The sequence below is a fragment of the Elgaria multicarinata genome, chromosome 2 (genome assembly GCF_023053635.1).
Source record: "Elgaria multicarinata webbii isolate HBS135686 ecotype San Diego chromosome 2, rElgMul1.1.pri, whole genome shotgun sequence".
NCBI classification, from domain to species: Eukaryota; Metazoa; Chordata; class Lepidosauria; order Squamata; family Anguidae; genus Elgaria; species Elgaria multicarinata.
In genome coordinates, this window is record NC_086172.1 from 100,736,078 (window position 1) to 100,761,347 (window position 25,270).

At 40.7% G+C, this 25,270-nt stretch overlaps 1 protein-coding gene across 3 annotated transcripts in view; it reads right to left on the minus strand.

The window, feature by feature from the left end:
- SPON1 (spondin 1) overlaps positions 1–25,270 on the minus strand; it is a 337,890-nt gene that overhangs the window by 242,583 nt on the left and 70,037 nt on the right. For all 3 annotated transcript variants that reach the window (XM_063117312.1, XM_063117310.1, XM_063117313.1), the window contains one exon: positions 19,718–19,851. In XM_063117312.1, the coding sequence (XP_062973382.1) occupies positions 19,718–19,851 (134 nt within the window). The remainder of the gene's footprint in view (positions 1–19,717; positions 19,852–25,270) is intronic.

Sequence of the window (25,270 nt, forward strand, 5' to 3'; positions counted from 1 at the left end):
TCAAGCACTGATCCCTGCTGATTATACTAACACACTAGCTCTATTCAATCCTCCTGTTCAGTGGACCACACCATTGGCTACACCCCTAGCATCACACCCCACAATGGCCACCTCTCACTTCCCAACCTTCTGTGTAGAGTGTACACATATGAGTCTCCAGGCAACACAGACCACCACTTGCACAGGCTTCCCAAATCTAGTGGACCACCTATGTCCATATGACTATATGTGCACAGATGTCCTGTTTCAGACATTTGTTCTATGTGCAAGGGTTGGGATGGAACTACAGTGCAGTCCAGTTCTCCCTTCTCCCCGTGCATGGAGAAGGTCTGAAGAGGGCTACTGACTCCTCAATCATGTATACCCACCTGTTTGGGCATGGCTCTTTATTGAACTATTATTCTAGGCAAAACCAAAGATGTCACCTCCAGTCCACCACACCCAAAGAACCCTTCAAGTCAAAGTTTAGATGTGGCACCTTCTAGTTGTCCCAGAAGCATATCCATGATTTGCTAAGGATTGTAATCAGTGAGTTTCTTATTTCATTAGTGATCTGTTGTGTGTGTTCTTTTTGGTTGCCTGGATTTTTAAATTTATTTCAAAATAAAATGCCATGGAATTTTTTTAAAAAAATGAACACAGACCCATGATTATAAGGTAGGGAGATGTGCATGGTATGAATATGAATTCCAAATAAATGAAGGCTCAAACTGGATTCACACATGTGAAAAGCTATTATTCTTTCAGCTCTATACTTCAATATGATCAAAACAATGCGATCTCTACTGCTTGTGTAAGGCATGGTGATTTATGTTTCACCTCTCCGTTGCCAATGTGAAAGGTAGTGTGATTGAACCAATAACCTTAAATCAGTCCATTTTTATAACAGCAAATCAATTACTATGAGATAGTGTTCAAACTTGTATAGATTTTTCCCTCCATCTCCTTATCACAGATTATTTATATCTTTCCCTATGAAATGCTTGTAGAAGATAAAAAAAAGTAGAGAACATCCCTTTATTTCAAAATATATTTAGAAAAAAATGTTTGGCAGCAAAGGATAGAACACTGCTTACATAAAATATTTTTATTGGCATCTCTTCACTGTGTATGACGTTTCAAGGGAAAAGGAGATTTCTTTTTATGATTTTGTAATATCACAATATCTTTACATTATTCATTCTGTAATATCATATTAATGCAACACTTCTGGGATACATATCTAGGAGTGGTATTCATTCCAAAACTACATCCACATGTTCCATTTCAAGAATTAAGAAGTGTCCAAAAACATAAAGGCCAAAGGAAGTGAGGCAGGTGGCTACTAGGAGGAGGGCTTTCTCCGCTGTGGCACCCCGGTTGTGGAATGAGCTCCCCAGAGAGGTCTGCCTGGCGCCTACACTGTACTGCTTTCGTTGCCAGCTGAAGACCTTTTTATTCACTCAGTATTTTAACACTTAATTTTAACTTAAATTTAAATTTTACTGTTTTAACTCTGTATTTTAATCTTATATCAACTTTGCTGTGTGGTTTTATCCTGGTTGCGCTTTTTATACTGTATTTCGTAAATGTGTTTTAAACTGTTGGGTGTTTTACTGTGGTTTCAATTTTTGTGAACCGCCCAGAGAGCTTCAGCTATTGGGCGGTATAAAAATGTAATAAATAAATAAATAAATAAATAAATGATGCCAGATGACTTGTGTGTGCTTGTGTGTATACACACATCCCCACACACTTGCATGGGTATTTGTAAACACAGCCTTCTGTAAGCTTGCACCTTCCAGATGCTTTGAATTTCAACTCCCATCAGCCCCAGCCAGTATGGCCAATAGTAAGGAATCCTGGGAGTTGTAGTCCAAAACATCTGGAGGTAGGGATGTCTATGAAGCTGACCTGGAGGTTTTACCAGTGGAATGGGTTTTTTTTCTAGAGTTTTGCAGATTCTATGGATTTATTTATTTACAAGATTTGTTTACTACTTCATATCTAACAGATTACAGAGCTGTAAACAGAACAACACAACAGTAAAATAAATAAATAAAGGGATTAAAAGACCAAATTAAATTTTTAAAAAACAGAATGCCAATAAAAACTTTGGCTGGTCAATTAAGGAATGCTTCCTCGAACGGAACTGTTTTCACAAGGTGCTGGAAACAACACACACAGCGTTGGCACCTGCCTGACCTCCAGGGGCAGGGAGTTCCAAAGAAAGGGAGCCACCACACTAGCAGATCTTTTTTTAAAAAAAAACTTTCAGGGGGATTTGTGCAAATGTGCATTTACACAAGTTTGTATATAAAATCCAATTCCATTAATTAGTGGAAGATGGATGCAATTTTGTTGCATCCACAAACACAGATGCAACAAAATCCATACATCCCTATATGGAGGATGTCGGGTTGAAGACAGCTGGTATAATGTCTTCAACAAGCCATACGCATAGTGGTTAATAAGCAAAATATGAGTCTGAGATGTATCTAGGCTGTAACATTCACTTCATTTCTTGCTCAGGTGTCCCATCAGCTTCTCAGAAAAACAGTAGTAAAGTCCCATTCCTCTGTTTGTTTCTATACTAGGATGTTTTTAGAATGTTTTTTAGGATGTTTTAACAATGTATATTATGCTTTAATTCAGCTTTATGTATTTTATATTTACTGTTGTTCCCCGCCTCGATCAAAATGGAGAGGCAGGTAAGAAAGATGATGATGATGATGATGATGATGATGATGATGATGATGACACCCCCTTATTAATAATTCTGGCACAATTAGTAGATTTGGCAGGACTTAAACCAGCAACCTTTAAGTCTTCCTGGAGGAGTTTTTTATGCCACATCAAACACACACGTTTGCATTGGGAATATTGTTCCCGTAAGTACAAATAAATAATCTGTAGTTACAAATTGTGTGATTTGGACAAACAGCAACGGATTTGCATTTTGCAGATATAAATCACTCCATCTATGGCACATGAGCGCCATCCATAAATGGCACTATGGAAGCTTATTACATGCTTGAAATTAGTTTCCTAGTAGTTTTCTTTGGGATCATTTAGCTTCAGCTCTCCCTGATGACAGATTTTTCCATGCCTGACTTACAGGTTTTTGTGCCTTACAGGTTATGGTGAGGCAAATCTGCCTCCTACCCTTTACACTGCCTAGCTCCAAATGTCAGAAATCCCACAGGGAGATGCCAACTGTGTCTATAGACAGAGAATACAGAAACACACTACATCAGACAGAGGCTCCTGAAACATGCAAGTGCTATAATTATGCTGATAAACCTAGTTTATAACCTATCAAGAGAAGAAATGATGCTCCTATCTGAAGTTGCTAGGGGATTGCGACGTCCTTGGGCCAGAAGGGTTGGGCATTATCATCTGGACTGATTAAACGAAGTAGCCTTTTTTCTTTTTCTTTTGATAGCCTATGACCCTAGTAAAATTATTGGCCATGATTACCATCTGCAATAAGTAGCTTTCCCTGAAAAAAACACCTTAATTGTGCTTTTAAAAATAGTTGAAAATACATAATACTTGGCTCAAAGGCAAAATAACATTTGGGAACATAACTGAAAATGTGCAAAACAAGCAGCACAAAAACCTGTAAGTCAGGCATGGAAAAATCTTGGGTTTTAGATTTCACTTATGGATGAATTGTTCATAAAGGCTGAGGTATGATCTGTCTTTGGGATATTATATACATAATTCCCCACACACACACAATTTGGCTTATTCTCTGACACTAAATGATGATTGGTCATAATATTCCCAGTGTACAATACCCCTGCCTCTACACACACAAACACTTTTCAGCACAATTCCTTCAAACCATGTATGATTTTGGATGATTCCTATCTTTATTTGGGGTGCAGAACCCCAGTTCCTTATTCTTCTCTACATATTTTGGCTATTATTAGCATGGTGTGACATACTTCACATTGTGCTGTATGTAGTTTTGGACCCAGTGCCATCTTGCAGTGGACACTGTGCTGCATGTGTGGGTGTATGATTTAGGGCTATGCAATGTTTAATTTGGGATACACACCACTAGTTCCTTATTCTTTTCTTCTTATTTTTCTAATTCTTTGTATGGGCAGCATACTTCACAGTGCTCCATACACGCATAAAGCACTTGGCCAGGTTAGATTCAGTGTCACTTGTAGAAGGCATTCTCCTGAAGGTGTGGGTGTATGGTTTGGGTTAGCCCAAAACTTTATTTGGGATGCAGAGCCCCAGTTCAAGCTTCTATGAACAATTTTATCCAAGATTTTTCGATGCCTGACTTGCAGATTTTGCACTGGGCGTTCTGCATCTTTTCAATTATGTTTTCCCCAAATTATGTCACTAATTTCATTCTGAGCTCTTTTGTCCCCCCAAAAAGTATTATGTGTTTTGGACTTTTTCTTTACACGTCTAAGGTGTTTTTTCAGTGAAAGCTACTAATTACAGATGGCTATCATGGCTAATAATGTTTCTAGCATCATAGGCTAATAAAAAAAAGTCTATCTTGTTTATTCTGTCGAAATGGTAATTATCACCCCTTTTTCAGACCCCTGGCCCATGGACTATTAAGATCCATCTATATTAATAACAAAAGATGTTTGTTTGTGTGTCTGTCAGTGTCATAGGACGAACTTAGTGAAATCTAGTAACCTGAAATTTGGCAAGCTCACTAAGAAGGCCTTAGCTGTGTGTGAATCAGGCATATATATATATATATATATATATTTTAAAAACGTATTAATTAATTTAATGTGCTCATGTATTTGAAGTCTGTTGTGTTATCTTCAGCCACTAAGTGACAGATTTCCTTAACCAGCTCATAGCTTTGCAGTTGATACAGTTTGAACTGAATTTAATGGCTGCCCTGCCCCATGACAGAAGCCTCCCCTCATGGAAATAGAATGGACAGACCACTTCTGCAAGGGGCTGTAGGGATGAACCATGGCAAGGGGCATGCCTAGGATTGCCAATGGGTGTGGTTTTACTCGGACAAGACAGGCACAATGTGTCCAACTCTGACAGCTGTGTACATTCGCTTGAAGGCTTCCCTGTATCAAATGAAGGGCTATTTCAACTCATGTGAAGCCAGGTCCTTTTGCTAGTAATTAATATTGATCCTTCCATTTAAAATCAAAGCATTGCTAACACTGATTTAGATTTTTTTCTTGCCCTCCCAATGGCACCCCACTGAAACAGAAGACACTTTATAAACAACCATTTGCAATCATGAATAAGGTTGGATTCAGTCGGTCATTGTGGTTTTTTAAACAATTTGGTTCTAATCATTCTGCTGCCAAAGCAATCTCAAACGTTTCTGATGTCATCATTAATTACCCAGATTTATGCTTTGGAAGACTCAAGCCAATGAGCATCTCATTTATTTCACGTTCTCCTTCCTCTTTTCATTTCTCCTTGAATAAAAGAGGAAGGGTGGGGGGAAACCCTGTCAACCACACTGGAGTCAAATAAAACATCTGTTTGTAAAACAAACCAGAGTGTCACTGACAGCTGTGGTGGAATGGCAAATGTTCCACAGCTGTCAGGCTCCTAAATTAAGCATGATTTTCATTTACAAACAGCAAATAACTAGGAAATGATGGATCCCTCTCCTTTCTGCCTTTTCATGGCTTGCAATGCAAATGACTGAAGCATTCATTCAAGAGGGGATCAGAAAGGACAGATCTTTAAAGGCCACAGCCTGTTCCTATTAACATCAACTTAAAACTCCCCACAGCGGGATTCAGTTTATAAATCAGATCTTAGCACTTGATAATTCAGGGGATTTATCTTACTCTTTCACATTGCGTCCTTACATTCTTTTCCTTCTGGATATTTCAAGGCCAAGGCAGGTGTAATTGTCCTTCTCAAGGGATATTTGTGGCCTCTTTAAAAAAGTAAAAGTAAAATGTGTCCATTTGTTGAGGAAAAAGGAAGCACCACTCACGAAATAAACAACCAAAAATATGTGTTTCCATTTTCCTTCTACAGAAAAATATATTAATGTTGTTTGAGCAATAGCTTGCATGACACAATTCCTCAAACCTTTCCAAAGTTCAGGTACAAAGCAGTTGGAACATCTCCTGGGAAACTCCATTGAGATAGGAGCTGTGCAAGAGCATGGTAGGTGACCATATGACCGGATTTTTGACGACAAATCCGGGAGGGGGAGGGGAAATCCGGATTTTTCTAATCTTCCCCTGCCGAAGAGCAGCTCTAAAGGGAATTAACAAAAATGCTTATAACTCTGTCATTTTTAAAGATAAAGACAAGAAACTTGGTATGATGATAGCTCTTAGGTAGAGCTTTAGTCATACCAAATTTGAAACAGATCCATTCATCCATTGATTTTTTAGGAATTTTTTAAAAATTGCAGTTTTAAAATTATTATTTTTAAAATCGTCATTTTTAAAGATAAAGAGATGAAACTTGGCACCATGATAGGTTTTAGGTAGAGATTTAGCCATACCAAATTTGAAACAGATCCGTTTATCCATTGATTTTTTAGGATTTTAAAAAATATTTAAGGTTTTAAAATTGTTATTTTTAAAACTGTCTTTTTTAAAGTTAAAGAGCTGAAAGTTGGCACCATGGTAGCTTTATGGTAGAGCTTTAGCCATACCAAATTTGAAACAGATCCGTTTATCCATAGATTTTTAGGGATTTTTTAAAATTTGAGGATTTAAAATTATTATTATTTTAAATTTTTATTTTTAAAGATAAAGAGATGAAACTTGGCACCATGATTGCTCTTAACAAGGACTTTAGCTATGCCAGGTTTGAAACAGATCTGTTCATCCATTGAGTTTTAGGACTTTTTTTAATGTTTGAAGTTTTAAAATTATTATTTTTAAAAAATGACGTTTTTAAAGATAAAGGGCTGAAAGTTGGCACCATGATAGCTCTTAAGGGGAGATTTAGCCATGCCAAGTTTGTTGATTGATTGATTGATTGATTACATTTCTATACCGCCCAATAGCCGGAGTTCTCTGGGCGGTTCACAAAAATTAAAACCATTCGAAGTATAAAACAACAGTATAAAACCATAATATAAAATACAATATAAAAGCTCAACCAGATAAAAACAGCAGCAATGCAAAATTACAAATTTAAAACACCAAGTTAAAATTTATTTATAGACAGTTAAAATACTGGGAGAATAAAAAGGTCTTCACCTGGCGTCAAAAAGCATATGATGTAGGTGCCAAGCGAACCTCCTTAGGGAGCTCATTCCACAGCCGGGGTGCCACAGCAGAGAAGGCCCTCCTCCTGGTAGCCACCTGCCTCACTTCCGTTGGCAGGGGCTCGTGGAGAAGGACCCCTGAGGATGACCTTAGGTACATACGGGTTTGAATCAGATCTGTTCATCCACTGTTTTTTGGGGATTTTTTTAGAAGTTCAAAATTTTAACATTATTGGTTTTTTAAAACTGCTGGAGCCATATCCTTCAAACTCAGGTTGTCAAACCTCCTCTTTGGAGTGTTGCACATTGAGCAATTTCAGCCCTTGACATTAAGGGGATCTCCAGTCTTTAAATAAGACGTCCTGGGCAAGCAGAGCACCTTTCCTGTTGCAGATTTGGTGGGCAGTCGGGTACCTGGAGCTCAGCAGAGGCAAGGCATCCACAAATCAATATGTGGGAAAGGAAAGGTCAGTCAAAGCAGCCCAAAGGGCAAAACAGAATGGGACAGAGGCCTTTTTCTCAAATTTCCACATCATGGGCGATGAGGGTCATCTTTAGAGAAAAACTCTCATGACCAACAGTAAGGTGCCAGTCAAGAAAGAGGCTCTCTTCTTTGCGGATGCCCTGTTGCTGCGAGTGTTGGAACCTGGCATATCATTCCTTTGCTTCGCTACCATTTCCCTTCCACTTCACTTCATACACTTGTGAGCTAGTCTCTGACTGCACTGCTGGGATGCAATGCAGAACATTTGAAGTGCATACCAGAGAAAAATAGATAGATTTGTGGCTTTGGCTGGCTGGCATATCTCTTAAAGACAGAGTTAGACTGAAGACACAACTCAGAGATGGCTGTAGCTGAGCCCTGAAAATCTGCTGTACCACAAAGAGCCTTTTTAAAAGTGTCTCAGAGTCCAGTTTTGTTGCAGGCAGAGGCGGCTGGTGGTGGAATTTTTTTTAAAAAAAACAAGAGTCACCGGATACAACCAAGCTATAATCTGTTGCCCTACCCCCAGCCACAGGGTACAAGTGCACAGCCTGGCTGTACTATTGGGAGACTTTGGCAGAGAGAGGGGTGGGTGGGGGATTATTTGAGGGTGGAGATGTTGGATGGATGGCATAAGGCAGAGAGAGGCTGAAGGCAATCCTGATGCACCTGTAGCTTGGCCCTGAGGCTGGCTTGCCATGCAGAGTGTTTTAAGAGTGCATCAAAGTTGTGCAGGAGGAGAGGAGGTGGAGGCAGCTGGTGGCAGAGGTTCTTAAAGTATTGGGCAAAAGGCGGGATATAATAATAATAATGATGAAGATGATGATGATGTAAGAGTCACCAGACATGACCAAGCAATAACCTGCAATAAGCAATATCCCAAGCCACAAGTGTGCAGCCTAGCTGGACCATTGGGAGACTTTTTTTGGGGGGGGGGGAGAGAGATTGTTTGAGGCTGGAGGCTTTGGTTTGTCTGCAATGACATAGAGTGAGAGACAACAGAGGCTGCACAGACAACCCAGAGGCGTCTATTGTAACTTAGCCCCATGGTGCTGACATGAAACGCAGGGCATTAGGAAGAGGGTCTCAGAGTTGCATGTTTGTGCAGGAAATAGACAGGAGCTCTAAGTCTGGATGTGCGCAGTGGTGCCAACACACAAGCCTTGAGAAGCTAATGTATATAAGTGAGAAGTGTGGATGGGCAAAGTAGTGTTCACTGCCACAACACCCACCCTAATGCTAGAGTAGAGAAAGTTGTGACAATTATACACAAGCATTTTTAAAAAAATTGAAATTAACAAAAGTCAGCCATCTGGCCGGCCAGTAACAAACCCTGTTAACAACAACAGCAGCTTGCAATGAGTGAAGATACAGTCAGAAAAGATATTTGAGGGAAGGGGAGAATGTAACACACAGAGTATAGCAAAAGCTTCAAAGTACAGCAAAACCTAAAAAAGTAGGAGTGAGTGAGTTCATTTCAGATACATTGAATCTCTCACTTGTTCTTTATGTCAGTGATTTTAACATTAAGATGTTATGTAGAACAGATTTGTCTTAAACGTGTGCCGTAAAATCAGACATGTGACCAAGGCTATGTTCGGGTGGGCACGCCCCCTTGGTGCTGGACACGCCCCTTGGGGGCCGACCAGGTTGTCCTCCTTTTTGGTTTCCAAAATATGGTCACCCTAATGGTAGCACCCTAGAGTAGTTTAATTTATTTTGATGGAACAAGTGCAGGAGAACTTCTCAGTGGATCATGTCATTAAACTCAGTGGATCATACCACTAAAAGCCTTGGGTTGATGATGATGATGATGAACTCAACCAGTTTTAGAACAACAAAAATAAATAAATGTGTATTTGTTAGACCCTGCAAGCCAAGTCCTATCTTTTGACCCAGAAGTTATTCACACCCCTCACATCACCATTACCATCATAAATGTGAAAGTGAATTCCCCAACAATGCTTTTCTAGCAACCAAATGAATCCTCATTCTATCTTCAGATTTAAGCTTTCAAACTTGCTTGCATGTGGGTGGAATTACTTGTTTACCTAGCTTCTGTCTTGTTGTTCCAGCATGCAGAGTCAGGACTGATCTCAGAAGAAATCTCAACAAAGAATAAACCTAGGAACCTAACCAGCTTTTCTTTCTGATAAGGAGCGGGCTTTCTCTTTAAAGAACTGAGACATGAAAGGCAAATAAATTAACACTCTTAGATTCATGCAGTGAGCATCTTCTTAGATTTGGGAATCCTGGGTTCAAATCTTCATGTGGTGCTGGCACTTTAGCTTGGACTTCATGCCAGAAAATGAAACGTCCTAGCACAGCCCTCCTACCCTCATTGCAAACATTAACAATTACCAGCAAATGGCAAAAGAAAAAAATGTATTGGGTTTGTGGACATTCAGAGTCAAATTTATTAGAGTGTGGCTTTACTCCCTCATTTCATTATAAAGGAGGGTTACAGTAGATGCTTGGTTAAATTATATGAACGCCAGTGAATCTAGACAGTGAATATATCAAGCACTGGATAATAAATATATTTGGCGTGTAAACAGGAGAAATAATTTATGAGACATGTACTCCACCTGACTGACTTCCATTTGGGAAACAATAAAGAAAGAAAGGAAATTATGCTTTTCTGTTTTTAATGTGTACTTAGTAACTAGATCCATTTTAAAGGATAGCAAACTTGCAAACAAAATCAGGGAAGAGTCAGAATGGTATGTTTTTAAACTTCATCTGAATGTTATAAATTTTACAATATAATGGTTAAGTTGTAATTTTGAACTTTTTTCACAATATTTTAAGGTTCGCTTCCTTTTTCTTTGCTTTTTTTTTTTTTTTTTGAGTGCCCGAAGAGCTCATTTCAAGGCCTGAACTCCAAAGAAGTCTGTAGTTGGCTTAAATAAGTATGGCAGGCCCAGCGTCTGGCATTGGTTTAGTTGGGTGGCTGCATAGGGCCCAGGGACTCAGCAGCGGCCATCCTTGATTCTTACAACAGGATCTACCAATGGCAGATGCAGAGAATAAATAAATAACGCATGTGAATCTGTTGTCCATGGGCATATTTGTACTAAGATATTCAATCCTGAGTTCCCAGTGCAAGTGCAGTCAGCTCTGGCGGTGTGCATTGTGCAAATAAACACTATTGCTGCTGTGCTAGAAGTGCCTCAGACTAATGCAATATCATTTATGTTAGCAAAATGACCCTGTCTGATACTGCCCATCACCTATCAAAATGTTGGAAGTCACATGTCAAACTTTATACTCATATAATTAAGCTCTGTCTTAGCTTTTCTCCCTCAGCATCAGCACAGATCATCCTCAAAGTGACCTCTCCTATGATGTCAAGTTTGAGTTCAGTCCATACGGCCATTTTCTATGTTTAAGCCATGGAATCTACTGCCTCGCTAATTTCTGGTGATACTGGTAGAATGTGATTCATCTGACTCACCCAACAAATGAGGCCCCTATAACACACCCTTGTTCTCCATTTTAGCTGTTGCTGAATAAGCACATGGCTGTGAAATTGCTATGAACCTTTGGACTCTCACAGAATGTCAGCTTGTTACTGAGAAGGAACATGTACATAAATATTTTGTAGTTTGGGGGGCAGTGGGTCTGTGCTGTCAGAAATGTGAGGGTAGAGGTAAGGATAGCAAGTGTATCTTCACTGTCCCCCTCACATGATGCGCAATGCATGAGGAAGAATGCCTGAACAGGGTCACAGAGTCTCAGACATTTCAAAACGCCAGAGATTCTTCAGGCTCCAGCTGATTCACTTTCCATAGCCAGAAATTCTTTGGGGAAAGACAGCTTCATAATGAAGAAGAAAATACTGGCTTTAGGAGCCACATAACAAACCCTGAAAGCATGGGCTGGGTACGAACCTCTGAAGTTTGCATTATGTTTTTGCCAACAACAAAACTTGTGTTCCAGCTGTACAATTTCCCGAATGAATGTGATTTTAAAAAACAAGAACAACACACACTCAAAAACATGTAAATGATGTTCTAAATCTGCCAAATCTCTAATTTGGCAGACTTTATGTCCTTTTCAAGTTGCTCAATCCTCTGGTGGCTACACGCATCCAAAAAGAGACACATGAATAAACCATAAGAGGGATGATTTGTCACTGAAAAATAAAAAAAATAAAATCCACACTTTGTCTTAAAAAAGAATGAAACATTTCTTTTGCCAGTTCTACATGAGCACAACTTCTACTATTTATTTATTTATTACATTTCTATACCGCCCAATAGCCGGAGCTCTCTGGACAGAGCACCCAATAATATTGCCATAAAGTTACTTGACAGTTTCAGAAATTAAATTACTGTTAGTCAAGCTGCAAGTACAATCCAGGATCTACACTACTACTTTAAAATAGTTTATAACAGTAGTGACAACTCTTGGGGCCCAGGACACACTCCATATATGGTTTTCAAAGTGTCATATCCTGCTTGGCGTTAATCTGGCCCAGGTCTCATATTTGGTGGGCAGTAAACACATGTATAAAAACGTTGTTGATTACATCATACAAAAATCACAGTAGTTGGCTGAAATGTAAAGGTATATATCCTGCCTCTTTTAAGTTCAAGCCTGATTTCAATGTTCACATAAGAAATCAATTTAAAGACAATATAAAGTATTTTTAAACCAACTCATTATGAATCAAGTAAAGCAGCCACAACAACACAAACCTCCATACACCAGTTCGCTCCCCCAACTATAAAAATGTAGATACTTCTCTCTAAAGGTCATGAGAGATGTGCTCAGGAGAACCTGTTCTGAGATTGGTTGTTACTAGATCCCACAAAAATCTTCCATTTACATAAGGTGAACTGAATGAACACAGTTCAAATATTTACAGAAATTGGCTGCAATCCCATACCCAAGTATCCCTTTGAACTCAAGCCAGGGGACTTTTTAGGGTGGCCATGTGTCCTCTTGTGCAAAGGACAGACCTCTCTTTGAAGGTCTGCCAGAGGACTATCCTCTATTTGAAGGATTGTCTTGCCCACATCAAGTTTAAAGATCAAGAACCATAAGAAGAGTTGCTCATCAACAGCACCTCAGCAGCAGACTGAACAGGCAGGCAGACCGGTTACGTGGTCACAGTGTTCCACACTATGGTGAGATGTACTGTATTTCTATTTAAATTATAATAATTATTTTGATGTTTGGATCTATATATAATATGCATATGCAGATTTTATGCAAATCAATATCCTCTTTTTGGGTAATGCTTCTCCTATTTATGTGTGTGTGTGCGTGTGTGTATTACTACGTAGCCATTGTGTTCTGAGTAGGCACATATAAGACCGCACTGTATGTAATGCATTTTCACTCAGTAAAATGCAACAAATACAAAGGAGAAAAGGGTGAGAAATCTGCAGAATTGTCAGCCATGCTTAGCTTTGGCTTTGTGTGGTACTCACAGGATATGCATATCTCACCTCTCTCATAGCCTAAATCCACTTCACTGACACAACAACATTTAGGTTCCAATATAAGAGCTCCAGTGGAAATATGAGTCAACAACCAAGGTTCTTGGGCAAAATCCTGCCACAAGCACTTCCCCTATTGCAATTTCCAAAGAGCACAGTGCCACCCTCACAGGGTTGATGTGAGTATGGGGACACTTATTTTTCACCCTTCAGATTCCTATGGACCTCTTCTGGCCCCCTTAGATATTAATAACAATAGCTAGCATTGATCTTTTAAGGATATAATAGCCCTACTGGACAAACAGGTGCCTTTGAGAATCCCACAAGCAATCCCACAAGCAATACAGCAAATTTAGAGGCAACTGCCTTTGATACTGGAGGAATATTTAGCGATTTGCTAGCCTTATCCTTCATGAATTTGTCCTAATTCCCCATTAAAGCTGTCCAAGTTGGCAGGCATAGCTGCATCTTGGGGTAGCAAATTCCGTCGTTTAATTATGCATTCTCCGAAGAAGTACTTCCTTTTATCTATTCCAGAGTTTAAGCTAGCAGAATGTTGTCTTAACTTTTCAGACACAACGGCTTTCATTGCAGGGTGGTGGTTCCCCCCCCCCCATTTTCTTTATTATAGCTTTCATGGATGCCACAATAGTTGAGAAAATGGTGTCCGGTGTTTGTATGTGGGAGTGAAGAGGTGACAAGAAGAAGAAGAAAGGCTTACAGTAAACCCTATAATTTCAATCTGCTCAAAGCTTTACATCCTAGTTGAAAAAATATACATGGTGTTAAGTTTGTGCCAAAAGCAAAATAATAATTGCTATGTACCATGCTACCCCTGCACAACTATGTGGTGCTGCATTATACAGTTAATTACTGTCTTCAACAAGTCACAATGATGGTAGCTGCTTGAGTTTGATAGGGTTCATTCATTTGAATTACATCCAGGAAAACACACCAGGTTTTCTTCCAGCTGAACAATAAGTTTATATTTTACTTCTTACATTTTACTTCTTCATTCATATGAAGGACTGTGATGTGGCCAAGCTATTTTCAGTTTAAGGAAATGTCTCCCCTGTTGTGATTTTAGCTCAGGAGTGTTGAACCTCTTCCAATCCAAGGGCCGAACTCCATTTTGGAGAAGCTCTCTGAGGCCACAGTTCAATAGTGGGTGGGGCTAAAGGCAAAAGGGGTGGAGCAAAAGGGTAGAGCTGAAATACTGTCGCGGAATTTTAGCTGGTTCTTTTGCTATGCCCATGGGTATAAGAAAATGGCCTATCATCCTTGGCTATAGTTCATAAAGTTCATGGCTTCCTGTTCCTTTAAACCTTGTTTTTAATGCTGCAATTGCTTTTGCTTTTAGAGTTAAGTTGATGCTGAAACTATGTGACAACATAGGCGTTGTCCACCCCGGCAGTCAGAGGGTGGAGGATGTCTGCAAGGAAAGATAACCAAGAAAATAACAGATAGAGATGTTTTGCTGTTTTTCTGTAACTGTGGTATCTTCTAGTCAGAGAAGCACTCAAACTCTGTACATGCCTTAATGCTTAGCTTCTTATTGGTTGTTGCATTTTCAGAACTGTATTATGATTGGTGAGAAAGTTCTGCCATGGTATCTAAGGGGAACTGACTCTATAAATATGTTGACATTTCCTGAAATTATTGGGCAGTTTCCTCAGACTGCCACCTTTCAGCGCTGCTCGTAATAAACCTTCTAAAGAGAGAGAAATTGTGTCTTGAGAATCTTTGACCACCACTCAGTGAACCACACTGGAACCTGTGGTTTCGGGTTCCACCACAATACCCCCTCCCAAACAAATACCAGCCTATTTGAACTTAAAACACTTTTTTGGCCTGTTCAGACAACACACTAAGCCTTGATTAAGCCACTAACCCTTTTGAAGCAAACAGTGAGCATGTTTTAACCATAGTTATGTAGGCACCATGGTTAGGAATGGTTCACATGATACATTAAGCCATAATGTTTAGCTCAGAATGCTTAACCCCCGTGGCTTAGCATGTCATCTGAACAAGGTCACTGCCACTACCTAAACCTTGGAAGAGGCATTTCAACCCTTTTAGAATGGGGGAAAAATCTTCACAAAAGCTGGGAAAGGAAATGGGGTGGAGCCAGGGGAATGGAGTTTGGCCTTCTGGGGTGCCGAAGGAGGGCCAAATGTGGTCCTTGGGCCTGCAGTTCTGCACTCAATGTCAGTTTGGAGATTCTTCCTCAGGTGAAATGTCTGAAGCCAATTATAATGTGACACCAGGCTTGCAAGAAGAACTAACTCATGTCATGTTCCATGCACCCAGCATATTTCATTTCAACTGGGTTGTGCGTGCAGTGTTAGCACACCAGGGAGGCATAGCTTGAGTGGGTGTTGTGGAATGCATATAAAGCAGCTGTAGACCTGGTTTGAAGGGAAAGCCAGCCAGGCGAAACATCACTTGGGTAAATTCTTCTTTATTGTTTGGCAACATAACTACATTGGGCCTTGGGGATTCTGAGGAGAGCAAAAAGAATTTTGATCAGACTAATGAAATATCTTAAGGGAAAGAGGTTTCACATCTCTAACACTGTGGATCTTCACTCCTGCTTGCACCTATCCCATTAATGTAATATGAGAGCTTGTCAATATGATCAACTTTCTGGAGGTATTCCCCAGGTTTGATATTTGATGTGAATAATACTGGAGTTTCACTGCTGTAGACAAGTATCCAAGAACCTATATGGAGTGTGTGTGTGTGTGTGTGTGTGTGATTCAATGTGATTTTATTTTTTTCATGAAAACCATAAAATCACAGAAAAGTAAAGTTGTAAGTGGCTTATAAGGCCATTGAGTCCAACCCCCCTGGTCAATGTGGGAATCCACAGTACAAAAAGAAACACCACCCCAAAACCATGTACTGATGCCTGGATGTGCAAACTCTTAAGAACGCTTATCAGAAACAATTTAAATATTGGTTGAATGATGAGTAAACTGTTCTGCCTCTGCCGGGCTCAGACAATTGGACACAAATGTTGCAAACAGTAGTTGTGAACCTGAGGACTTTCCCTCTGGTTAGCAACTTTGGAAACACCCCTCCAATGTAGATGTGAAAGTGACATGAGGTTTCCCCTCTACAGTGACGGGGCTTCTCCAAGCCTGTGCATCAAACCAGTAATCGGAAATGTCTGTGCATATATATATATATATATATATATATATATATATTCTGATCAACACGCATTTGATTGGTGCTGAAAATGTAAAATGAAGTTCATGAACATGTATCCAAGAACATAGGAGGAAAATACAGAAGGCATTGTGGTAATTTGCACAGACTCAGACACTGGGGACTCTTAGGGATGGGTGAGAAATGCATTGGGTTGCATTTTAATGTAAACATGAACCAGAACACAGTTTGCTGTCAACACCCGTAATTTCTGAAGCTTGCAATACAATTTTCAATAATAATAATAATGAATAATGAACAAATGAGTACATTTCAAAAACATGCACAACAATGCATGTACTTCAAAATAAAAAAGCGTTCCAATTGTGAACAGTATCCAATGAGGCCACTTTGCCTCCTCTGGTTTTGTGGTGCTGGTAGGGCCCACCACCTGTGCAATGGGGACAGATGTATGGGTTGTACAAAATCCGCTCTGTGTTGCGTGGATTGTCAGGAGCCATTTAGATTGTCAGGTGCTGTTCATTAAGATTTATTTCAGTTTCTGAATTTGTGCACATGCGAATTTGTGCAAATTCCCCCCAAATGCGAAAATTCCCTGCAAATGTGGTTTTTTAATGCTTTAGCCATTCTGGAAATGTTCGTTTTTGGTCGTGTGTGTGTGTCTTTTCCTATGACAAAATTTGCGCAAAATTACTTAAGGTTAGGAAAATGGTTTGCAAGTCTGTAAACTCCGCCTGACAGGGAAAAAGCTGGTCACATTCCCAAAAATCCAGACTCATTTGGTTCTGTTGAAGATTTCTCCAGCTTGCCTAGCAATGGGGCTCTTGCACATTTAAAATAACTTCAAAAATGAGTGGAAATGCTTGTTTTCTGATTGGGACAGGTCAGTGGAGCTCCCTTCTGCAAGCTCCGCTGATCTGCCCATTCTGGAAATAAGAGTTGACACTCCTTTGGGGTCCTGTGAATGTATGACCATTGCTTATTTATTGGAAAATTCCTTTGAAAATGTATGTGCTTGCAAACCTGCACCCGAAAATATGCACTCTTTTTAAAAGGAATATAAAATGCATACTTTTTCAAGACAAAAAAAACCCCTCACAAGTGAAAAAAAGAACCCATGTGAAATAGTGCTCCACAGATTCACCTGTCCTTAGTGATTATTATCTCAATGGCAGAAGGTAGTTTTTGCCCAGCACAGAAGACTGCAGCCCTTTTGGTTTCGCCCAAAGAAGTGAATGGCTGCCATGTCTACATTTGGAATATAAAGCAGGCTGTTGGCAACAAAATGACACTTTGTTGCCACCTTGGTGCAAATTCAGCACTTCCATGGCCTTTGAAATAACAACTGACTTATTATATAGGAGGGGATGCAAAGCTATCTTCTGTAGATGGACAATCTTTTTCTTCTTCTTTTTTCCCATAAGGGAAAAAAAACCCCAGAAGGGCTAGGAAATCAGCAGGAAAGCATGGGGTGGGTGGTAGTGGTACAAAAACCAAGCTTCATGAGAAGACACTTTTTTGACTGGAAGGGAGAAGAACATATTGTTGTTGAGCTTATTATTTTCCCATGTTTTATTCTGGTCCTAAGAAAGAGCAATTAGCTCAGGACCTAATTCTTCAAGAAACATTTGAGAGTACCTGTGTCCCCCCCCCCTCACTTTTACATGACAGTTGTAAATCAACTATCTTGTGACCATCTATCAACGTCACAAATGGCAACCTCATCCACGTGAAGCCTCTCACAGTACTGTCGAGGTGCTCAGCAAGGCTGGAGTGGAGGGAAGAGCCAATCCTAAAGGTGATGGGAATCATTGGACAGAGCGCGTTTCCTTAACCCTTTTGGCAAATACCAGGGAAGTGAAGGGCAGGAAAGAAAATACTATATGTGATGGTTCCAACTCATATTGTAGCCCTATTCACATGTTACCCCTACATAGGGCAGTCCCATGGTTGAAATGGGCATATTTCTCACCCCACCCTGATGTCATGTCCCCACACTAACTCTGCGCTTTGATGATCTGATCACTGAGCATGTGAAGAAACCCCTATAAATAAGCAAGTTGCTTATGCATAGGGAATCTACACATTCTGGACACCCAGTTGTATGGAACTACTGCATGAGAGCACATACAGCAAATGTCTTTCACTGCAAATTGGCTGGACAGATTCTACATGCAGAGGATTCCTTCATGCCTCCCCTCCTGGCATGTAGACAGAGCTGTGACATTGATCAATTCCTTTTGGTGGAGGCTGGTGGGTCTGATTTCAGTGAATCTGTAAATCCATTTTGGGTTTCAGTCAGAAGCAGACAGAACTCTAAAGAAGCTATCCAAGGTACTGAGACATATCCCCAAAATAAGTTCAGTACTTTGGATGGCTCCTTTAGAGTTCTGGCTGCTTCTGACTGAAAGCCAGAATGGATTTACAGCCCCACTGAAATTGGAACCACCAGCCTACACTGACTACATTCAAAACCAAAAAAAAAAAAAAACCACACAAAAAACAGTGAGGTGTGAGGGCCACATGGGCACAGGAATCTTTTTGTGTGTAAAAACCTCAGGCAGCAGATACTATGGGTTGTGTCCAATGTTAGCCCTATTTAGAGTACACCCATTGAAATAAATGGAACTTAAGTTAGTCGTACCTAACTTAAGTCCCACTTCATTTCAATGGATCTACTCAAGACTACATGCTGAGTATGATGCAGCCTAGCATTTTTAGAAATCAGTTCAACAACTAATGAGTTACCAAGAGCATTTATGCTGGATCTTTTCTTTAGTCCTAGCCAGCATTCTGGATCACATGGAGGCCCTCCACGTTTACAGGAGGCTCTTCTCTTCAGACAATTGCCCTCCATGAGTAGGGGGTGACCATGGAGGGGGTGGGGCTAGCATGCTCCCTCTCCCCGCATGTTTAGTCTCCCTAGATGTAGAACACCTGAATAGGGCTCCTATTTGCAGGCTAAGCCATTTCAGACCTTCTTCTGGACCTGTAGGCTAGAGAACACTCTGCAAAGAAAAAGCAGGGAGCACTTTATCTTTATGCCTCTATGGTCAGAAAAAGGAGAAACGGGGTCACAGGATGCAAATAATTTTTTTTTCACGAAGCCCAACGCATTTCAGCCTGTACTCTATTCAAAGGCCTTCCTCAGGGGGTTGTAAGAAGATAGTGTCTGTAGAATTTCCTCTAGCAAGATAATTGTCTCCTGTGATAATCTATGGCTTCTATGGACCTGCAGACAATAAAACTACCAAGTATTTGTTGGCTATCCAAGCCTTGCTGTCTGTTATTACTGAAGGCCCCAGTGTACAGGCACACAATCATACTGTTGACTCAGATTTGTGAGACAAAAAAGCACCATAACATCATAAAGTACAGTATATAGTCATTCAGCTTTTCAACTATATATTTGAGCCATAAACTTACTTCAAAATTACACAGCCTGTGCCCAAAGGAGGTGCTGTCCAAAACACCTGAATGCGTGTCCTCCTTCTGGGAGTACTTTCAGTCACTGCCACAGGACAATTACTCATGAACTGTGTCTCTTCTTCATCTATAATCTAAAGAAACATGAAGAAGCAATATTTCATTGTAAGCATCATCATTTTTTTTTATTTTTAAACTGCCTAAAACAGGGGGTAGGCAAACTTTTTAGGTTTGTGGGCACATTTGGCAATTTGAGCAACTGTCTTGGTTACTGCCACAAAATGGCTGCCATAGAAGGTATGGCAAAGGATAAGTAACCTACCCAAAAGACTGAGCACAAGACAGAGGTGAGGAGTTGAGCCCGGACACACTCGGAAACCTCTTTGAACCTGCGTTGCTAATAAAATGTATGTGTATATGTGTATATATTATATATATAAAGTGGGAGGGGTAGGGTGACTTGGTGGGCACCAAGAAAGGTGGCCAGGGCTGCATGGGTTCCTGCAGGCACCACATTGCCTACTCCTGGCCTAAAAGTACCAGCACTGTACAAATGTATATCCCACAAAATCAAGAAACTGGATTATGTTATATGAATCAGGGATGAGTCAAATCAGCTCCTAAAATAAGTTGGTATAACTTCTTCTCAATCTTTGAACTCCCAGAATTGGTTTTTCCTTAAAGTTCAGGAGAAACCTATCAGATTTTGACAATATGTATCAAAACATCTTTGCAGAGCATCCAGGATGTGGGCTTTTGGAGCTTTGCAATGGTTTTAGACTTGATATAAGGAAATTGTACCCCTGAGCATAGCATATCGGGATTGTTTTAGGGAAACCCCAGGGTTTTAGAGTCATGTGCAGTCCTTGAGTCATGGTCAGTCTTGAAGTAATTCTGATATATTGTAGAAAGACTGACACACTGTATCCCCTCAAGGCCATGTAAGATCCCACTGGAAGAAATCTCAAATCCATTCTTTTTAAGAATTGGAAGAACTTTTTTGACAACCCTCATAAACCCATTTATCTTAACATCAAAAAACAATAGTTCTGCTTTTCTTTTTCTTCTGTACATTGATCTAGGGTGTTTTCTTTCTCTCTCTCTCTCTCTCTCTCTCTCTCTCACACACACACACACACACACACACTACACATACCACAGGTGATTGGGGGAGCAATAATAGAGGAAGAAAAGAAATAAAACCAAGAAATGAAAAAAGAAATATAGGGGCAGGGGGAGATAATCTGTAAATCGTAGGTAAACAAAAGCTGATCTTTAATGTGACAATGATTTAAGTTTCAGTTCACCTTGATAATTTCAAAAGGAAAATAACAAAGTGTATATCATTTCCACTACTTATGCTGTAATATCTGGGGCTATAGCAAGAATAGTACAAGGTGCAGACCGATATTTCATCAAACTGCACCATAAAATTCTACTAAGTTCAAGGTCCTATAATACCACCAATAAGATATAAATCATATTTTCATCAGTCTATAGCACCAATGTCTTCCAGATACCAGTGTCTGGGTCAAGGTGTATAAATCCTCTTCTGTTCCTAGAGCTGATCACTGGTATAGAAGAGAGAGAAAGAGAGAGAGAGAAGAAAGAAAAAGAAAGTTCACCTCTCTGAGCCAAAGAATAGAATCAGCTTAGACTCACCATTAATACAGGATTTAACATAGAGCTTGATTTTGATCTTGTGAAACTGCGGGATCAGTACTATTTGAGTTTACTTTAATATATGCTGTACTTTGTTTAGTACACTAATCATGCTTGAATTTATTTACTTATGTAACTTTTACATCCCACTGTTTTACATTAGCTTCAAGGTGGCTAACACGTCACATGGAACGACTAAACTTCATTAAAGATTCCAATAATAGAACAGCAACAAGCAGCATAAAACAAATGAGAAACAGGCAAGAGCAATAAAACAAGATACATACGGGGGAAACATATATCCTAACAAAGATAAATTGCACGCCATTGGGGAAAAACAAGAGAACAAGATGGACTTCACATAATACCTAGCAACAAAGGGGCCAAGCACATTCGCTTAGAGAGGGCACGTGTGCGTGCCTGGAACTACCATCAAGTGGGAGTTGTAGAGCACTTTGGCAGGGGCCAAGAAAGGTGTCCTGTGGCCCTTTGGTGCCCATGGGCACCACACTGCCTACCCCTGCTGCAGGCACAATACAGAGTTTGGAGAAGCAAACAACTCAGTCTCAGCAGCAGTGGAGGAAAGAATCTGTGCTTTGGGATGGGGGTGGGTTCCACTGCTTGACAGACTGGAGCAGAGATCTGCAAATGCACAGGGCTACTGTCTTGGAAAGGCAAAGTAATTATTGGTAGGGCTGTGCAAGCTTCAGCTTCGGATTTCCAAAGCTTTGGCAGAAGAATCTGCTATTTAGTGCACAGGCTGAATCCGAAGCTGGGAATGAGCCTACCACTCCCAGCATGCATTGCTAGGGAGGGATGCACTTACCAAGGTCCAGGAATGGCAGGTGTCATGGCCTTGCCACCACTGCTGAGTCATTCTATTGCCCACCGGCGTCATCCAGGCTGCACAAGTCCTTGGATGGGTCGCCGTACTTTCCGTGAGCGCCCTGCAGCCGCCTGCTTCCCCTGAAAGCCGCCCGCTTCTCCCCGCTGCTGGTAAAGGCTGAGATCCCAAACGGCTGCTAAAGCTTTGGAAAGCTGAAGCTTGTACAGCCCTAATTACTTGTAGTATTAGTTTTATTTATTTATTGCATTTGTATACCACCCAATAGGCAAAGCTCTTTCTATGCCACCTAAGAGCCAAAGCTGTCTGGGAGATTCCTAAAAGATTGTGGTATTGAGATTTGCAGTGTAATCCTATACATGTTTACTCACAAATAAGGACTATTGTGTTCAGTGGGCTCACTCTCAGTAAAGTGTGCATAGGATAGCAACTTAAGAGACTGAGCTGTGAACTAGGAAGGTCCCACTTCAAATGCCATTTCTTCCAGGAACTCAGTATGGCTGCTTTTGCTCTAGTTCTTTTATTTATGAGTGCCATTCTTTGTTCCAGGGCCAGCATCAATAGTAGGTATAGTTGAGCACATGCTGAGGGCCCAACTCTTGAGCAGGGGCCCACTGACAAGAGCTCCCTGGACCTGCTTGTTCATCTTCCTCTCATTCTGGGACACACAGTGGCGGCGGTGAGGAGGAGGAGCATTGGATGCTACTGACTATTTCCTCCTGGTCAAGCAAGCAAGTGGTAGCAATGACGAGAAAGAGGATGAGGAACAATAACACCTGGTGACAATAGCGGTGGAAGGTGCACTTAGTGAGAGGGGGCCATATTGTGGGTGCCTTGCTCACAAAACCTTGGAGCCAGCATTCTACTGTTCACTCACTTTTTACAGAGGCTCCATCCAATATTATAGTTACATTGTCACAGTCTAGTCTTTTCTGTGTTGCCCTCCTGTGTTTTTTCTTTTTCAGAACTGATTTGTGGTGATCATTTTTGCTATAAAAGGAAATTGGAGCCACAGCTTATCAAGTGTGAATGGGCAAAGGGATATTAGAGATTTTAAGGGAAACAGTTCTTTAAATTGAAAGCTTCTGGTTTGCTGGTCTAGACCACTTTATTGCTTCCCTGGTCGACATAGCAGGGAGATTAATATTGAATTGCCCCTTAATTGCCCCATTTTTTGTCAGCCCTTATCACCCATGAGGAAAGGGGCATTAACTTTCTCAGTTCTTTTCGTTATAGTGAAATAGCAATATTTTTCTATAATGAAAAGGGAAAAGAGGGGGGAATAATGCAAATAAATGAGTAATTAAATTTGCTCCCTTCCAGTGTGATTAAAGCTGACTATATAAGAAACAATTAAGAGGAAGTTCTGCACTATTCCACCAGCCTGAAAGCTTCTCCGCACTGAGGCCTTTTGTCCACAATTTTACTGAGGCTTCTGTTTCCAGATTCTTTGTGAGATAAGATCAGCCCTTTACTAGTTCCCCTCTCCTTTTCTCCCGTTTATCTGCAAGATCTGTATGTCTTATTAACAATACCACCATCTAGTGGCTGTATTTATAGCACCATGTACGCTTTTCAGTGAAAGTCAGGCTGACTGACAGCAGATCATAGAATAGTATAGTTGGAAGGGACCTATAAGGCCATCAAGTCCAACCCCCTGCTGAATGTAGGAATCCACCTTAAAACATGGCTGTTCAGCTGCCTCTTGAATGCCTCTAGTGTGGGAAAGCCCACGTCCTCCGTAGGTAATTGGTTCCATTGTTGTACTGCTCTAACAGTCAGGATGTTTTTCCTGATGTCCAGCCAGAATCTGGCCCCCTGTAACTTGAGCCCATTATTCCATGTCTTGCACTTTGGGATGATCGAGAAGAGATCCTGGCCCTCCTCAGTGTGGCAACCTTTCAAGTATTTGAAGAGTGCTAAACGTTTCCCCTCAGCCTTCTCTTCTCAAGACTAAACATGCCCAGTTCTTTCAGTCTCTCACCATAGGGCTTTGTGTCCAGACCCCTGATCATCTTTGTTGCCCTCCTCTGAACACCCTCCAGCTTGTCTGCATCTTTCTTGAAGTGTGGTGCCCAGAACTGGAAACAATTCACAAGATGAGGCCTAACCAGAGCCGAATAGATGGGAACCAGTACTTCACACGATTTGAAAGTTATACTTCTATTAATGCATCCCAAAATAGCATTTGCTCTTTTTTTGCAGTCATATCACACTGTTGGCTCATATTCAGCTTGTGATCTACAACAATTCCAAGATCCTTCTCACTTGTAGTATTGCTGAGCCAAGTGTCTTGTAACTGTGCATTTGGTTTGTTTTTCCTAGGTATAGAACTTGGCATTTATCCCTATTAAATTTCATTCTGTTGTTTTCAGCCCAGCTCTCCAGCCTAGGGTGACCATATTTTGGAAACTAAAAAGGAGGACAACATGGTCAGCCCCAGGGGGCGTGTCCAGTACGAAGGGGGGTGATTCTTGTTTTTAAAAAAACTCCGCCACCAGCCAGCTCTGCCTGCATCAACACTGGACTCTGAGATGCTCTTAAAAGACTCTGTGTGGCATGCCAGTCTCTCAAAGCTAGGATACAGCCATCTCTGAGTTGTGACTCTGTCTGAAACTGATGCCAGTCAAAGCCTCCAGCCACCCTCTCAGGGCTCAGCTACAGCCATCTCTGAGTTGTGTCTTCAGTCTAACTCTGTCTCTAAAAGATATGCCAGCCAGCCAAAGCTGCAAATCTAACTATTTTTCTCTGACACGCAATTCAAATGTTCTGCATTGCATGCCAGCAGCGCAGACAGAGCCTAGCTCACAAGTGAACAAAGTGAAGTGGAAGGGAAGAAGTAGCGAAGCAAAGTAACGACATGCCAGGTTACAACATCCACAGCAACAGGACATCCACAAAGATGAGAGCCTCTCTCTTGACTGGCACCTCACTGTTGGTCATGAGAATTTTTCTCTAAGGATGACCCTTCATCACCCATGATGTGGAACTCTGAGAAAAAGGCTTCTGGCCCATTCTTCTTTGCCCTGTGGGATGCTTTGACTGAC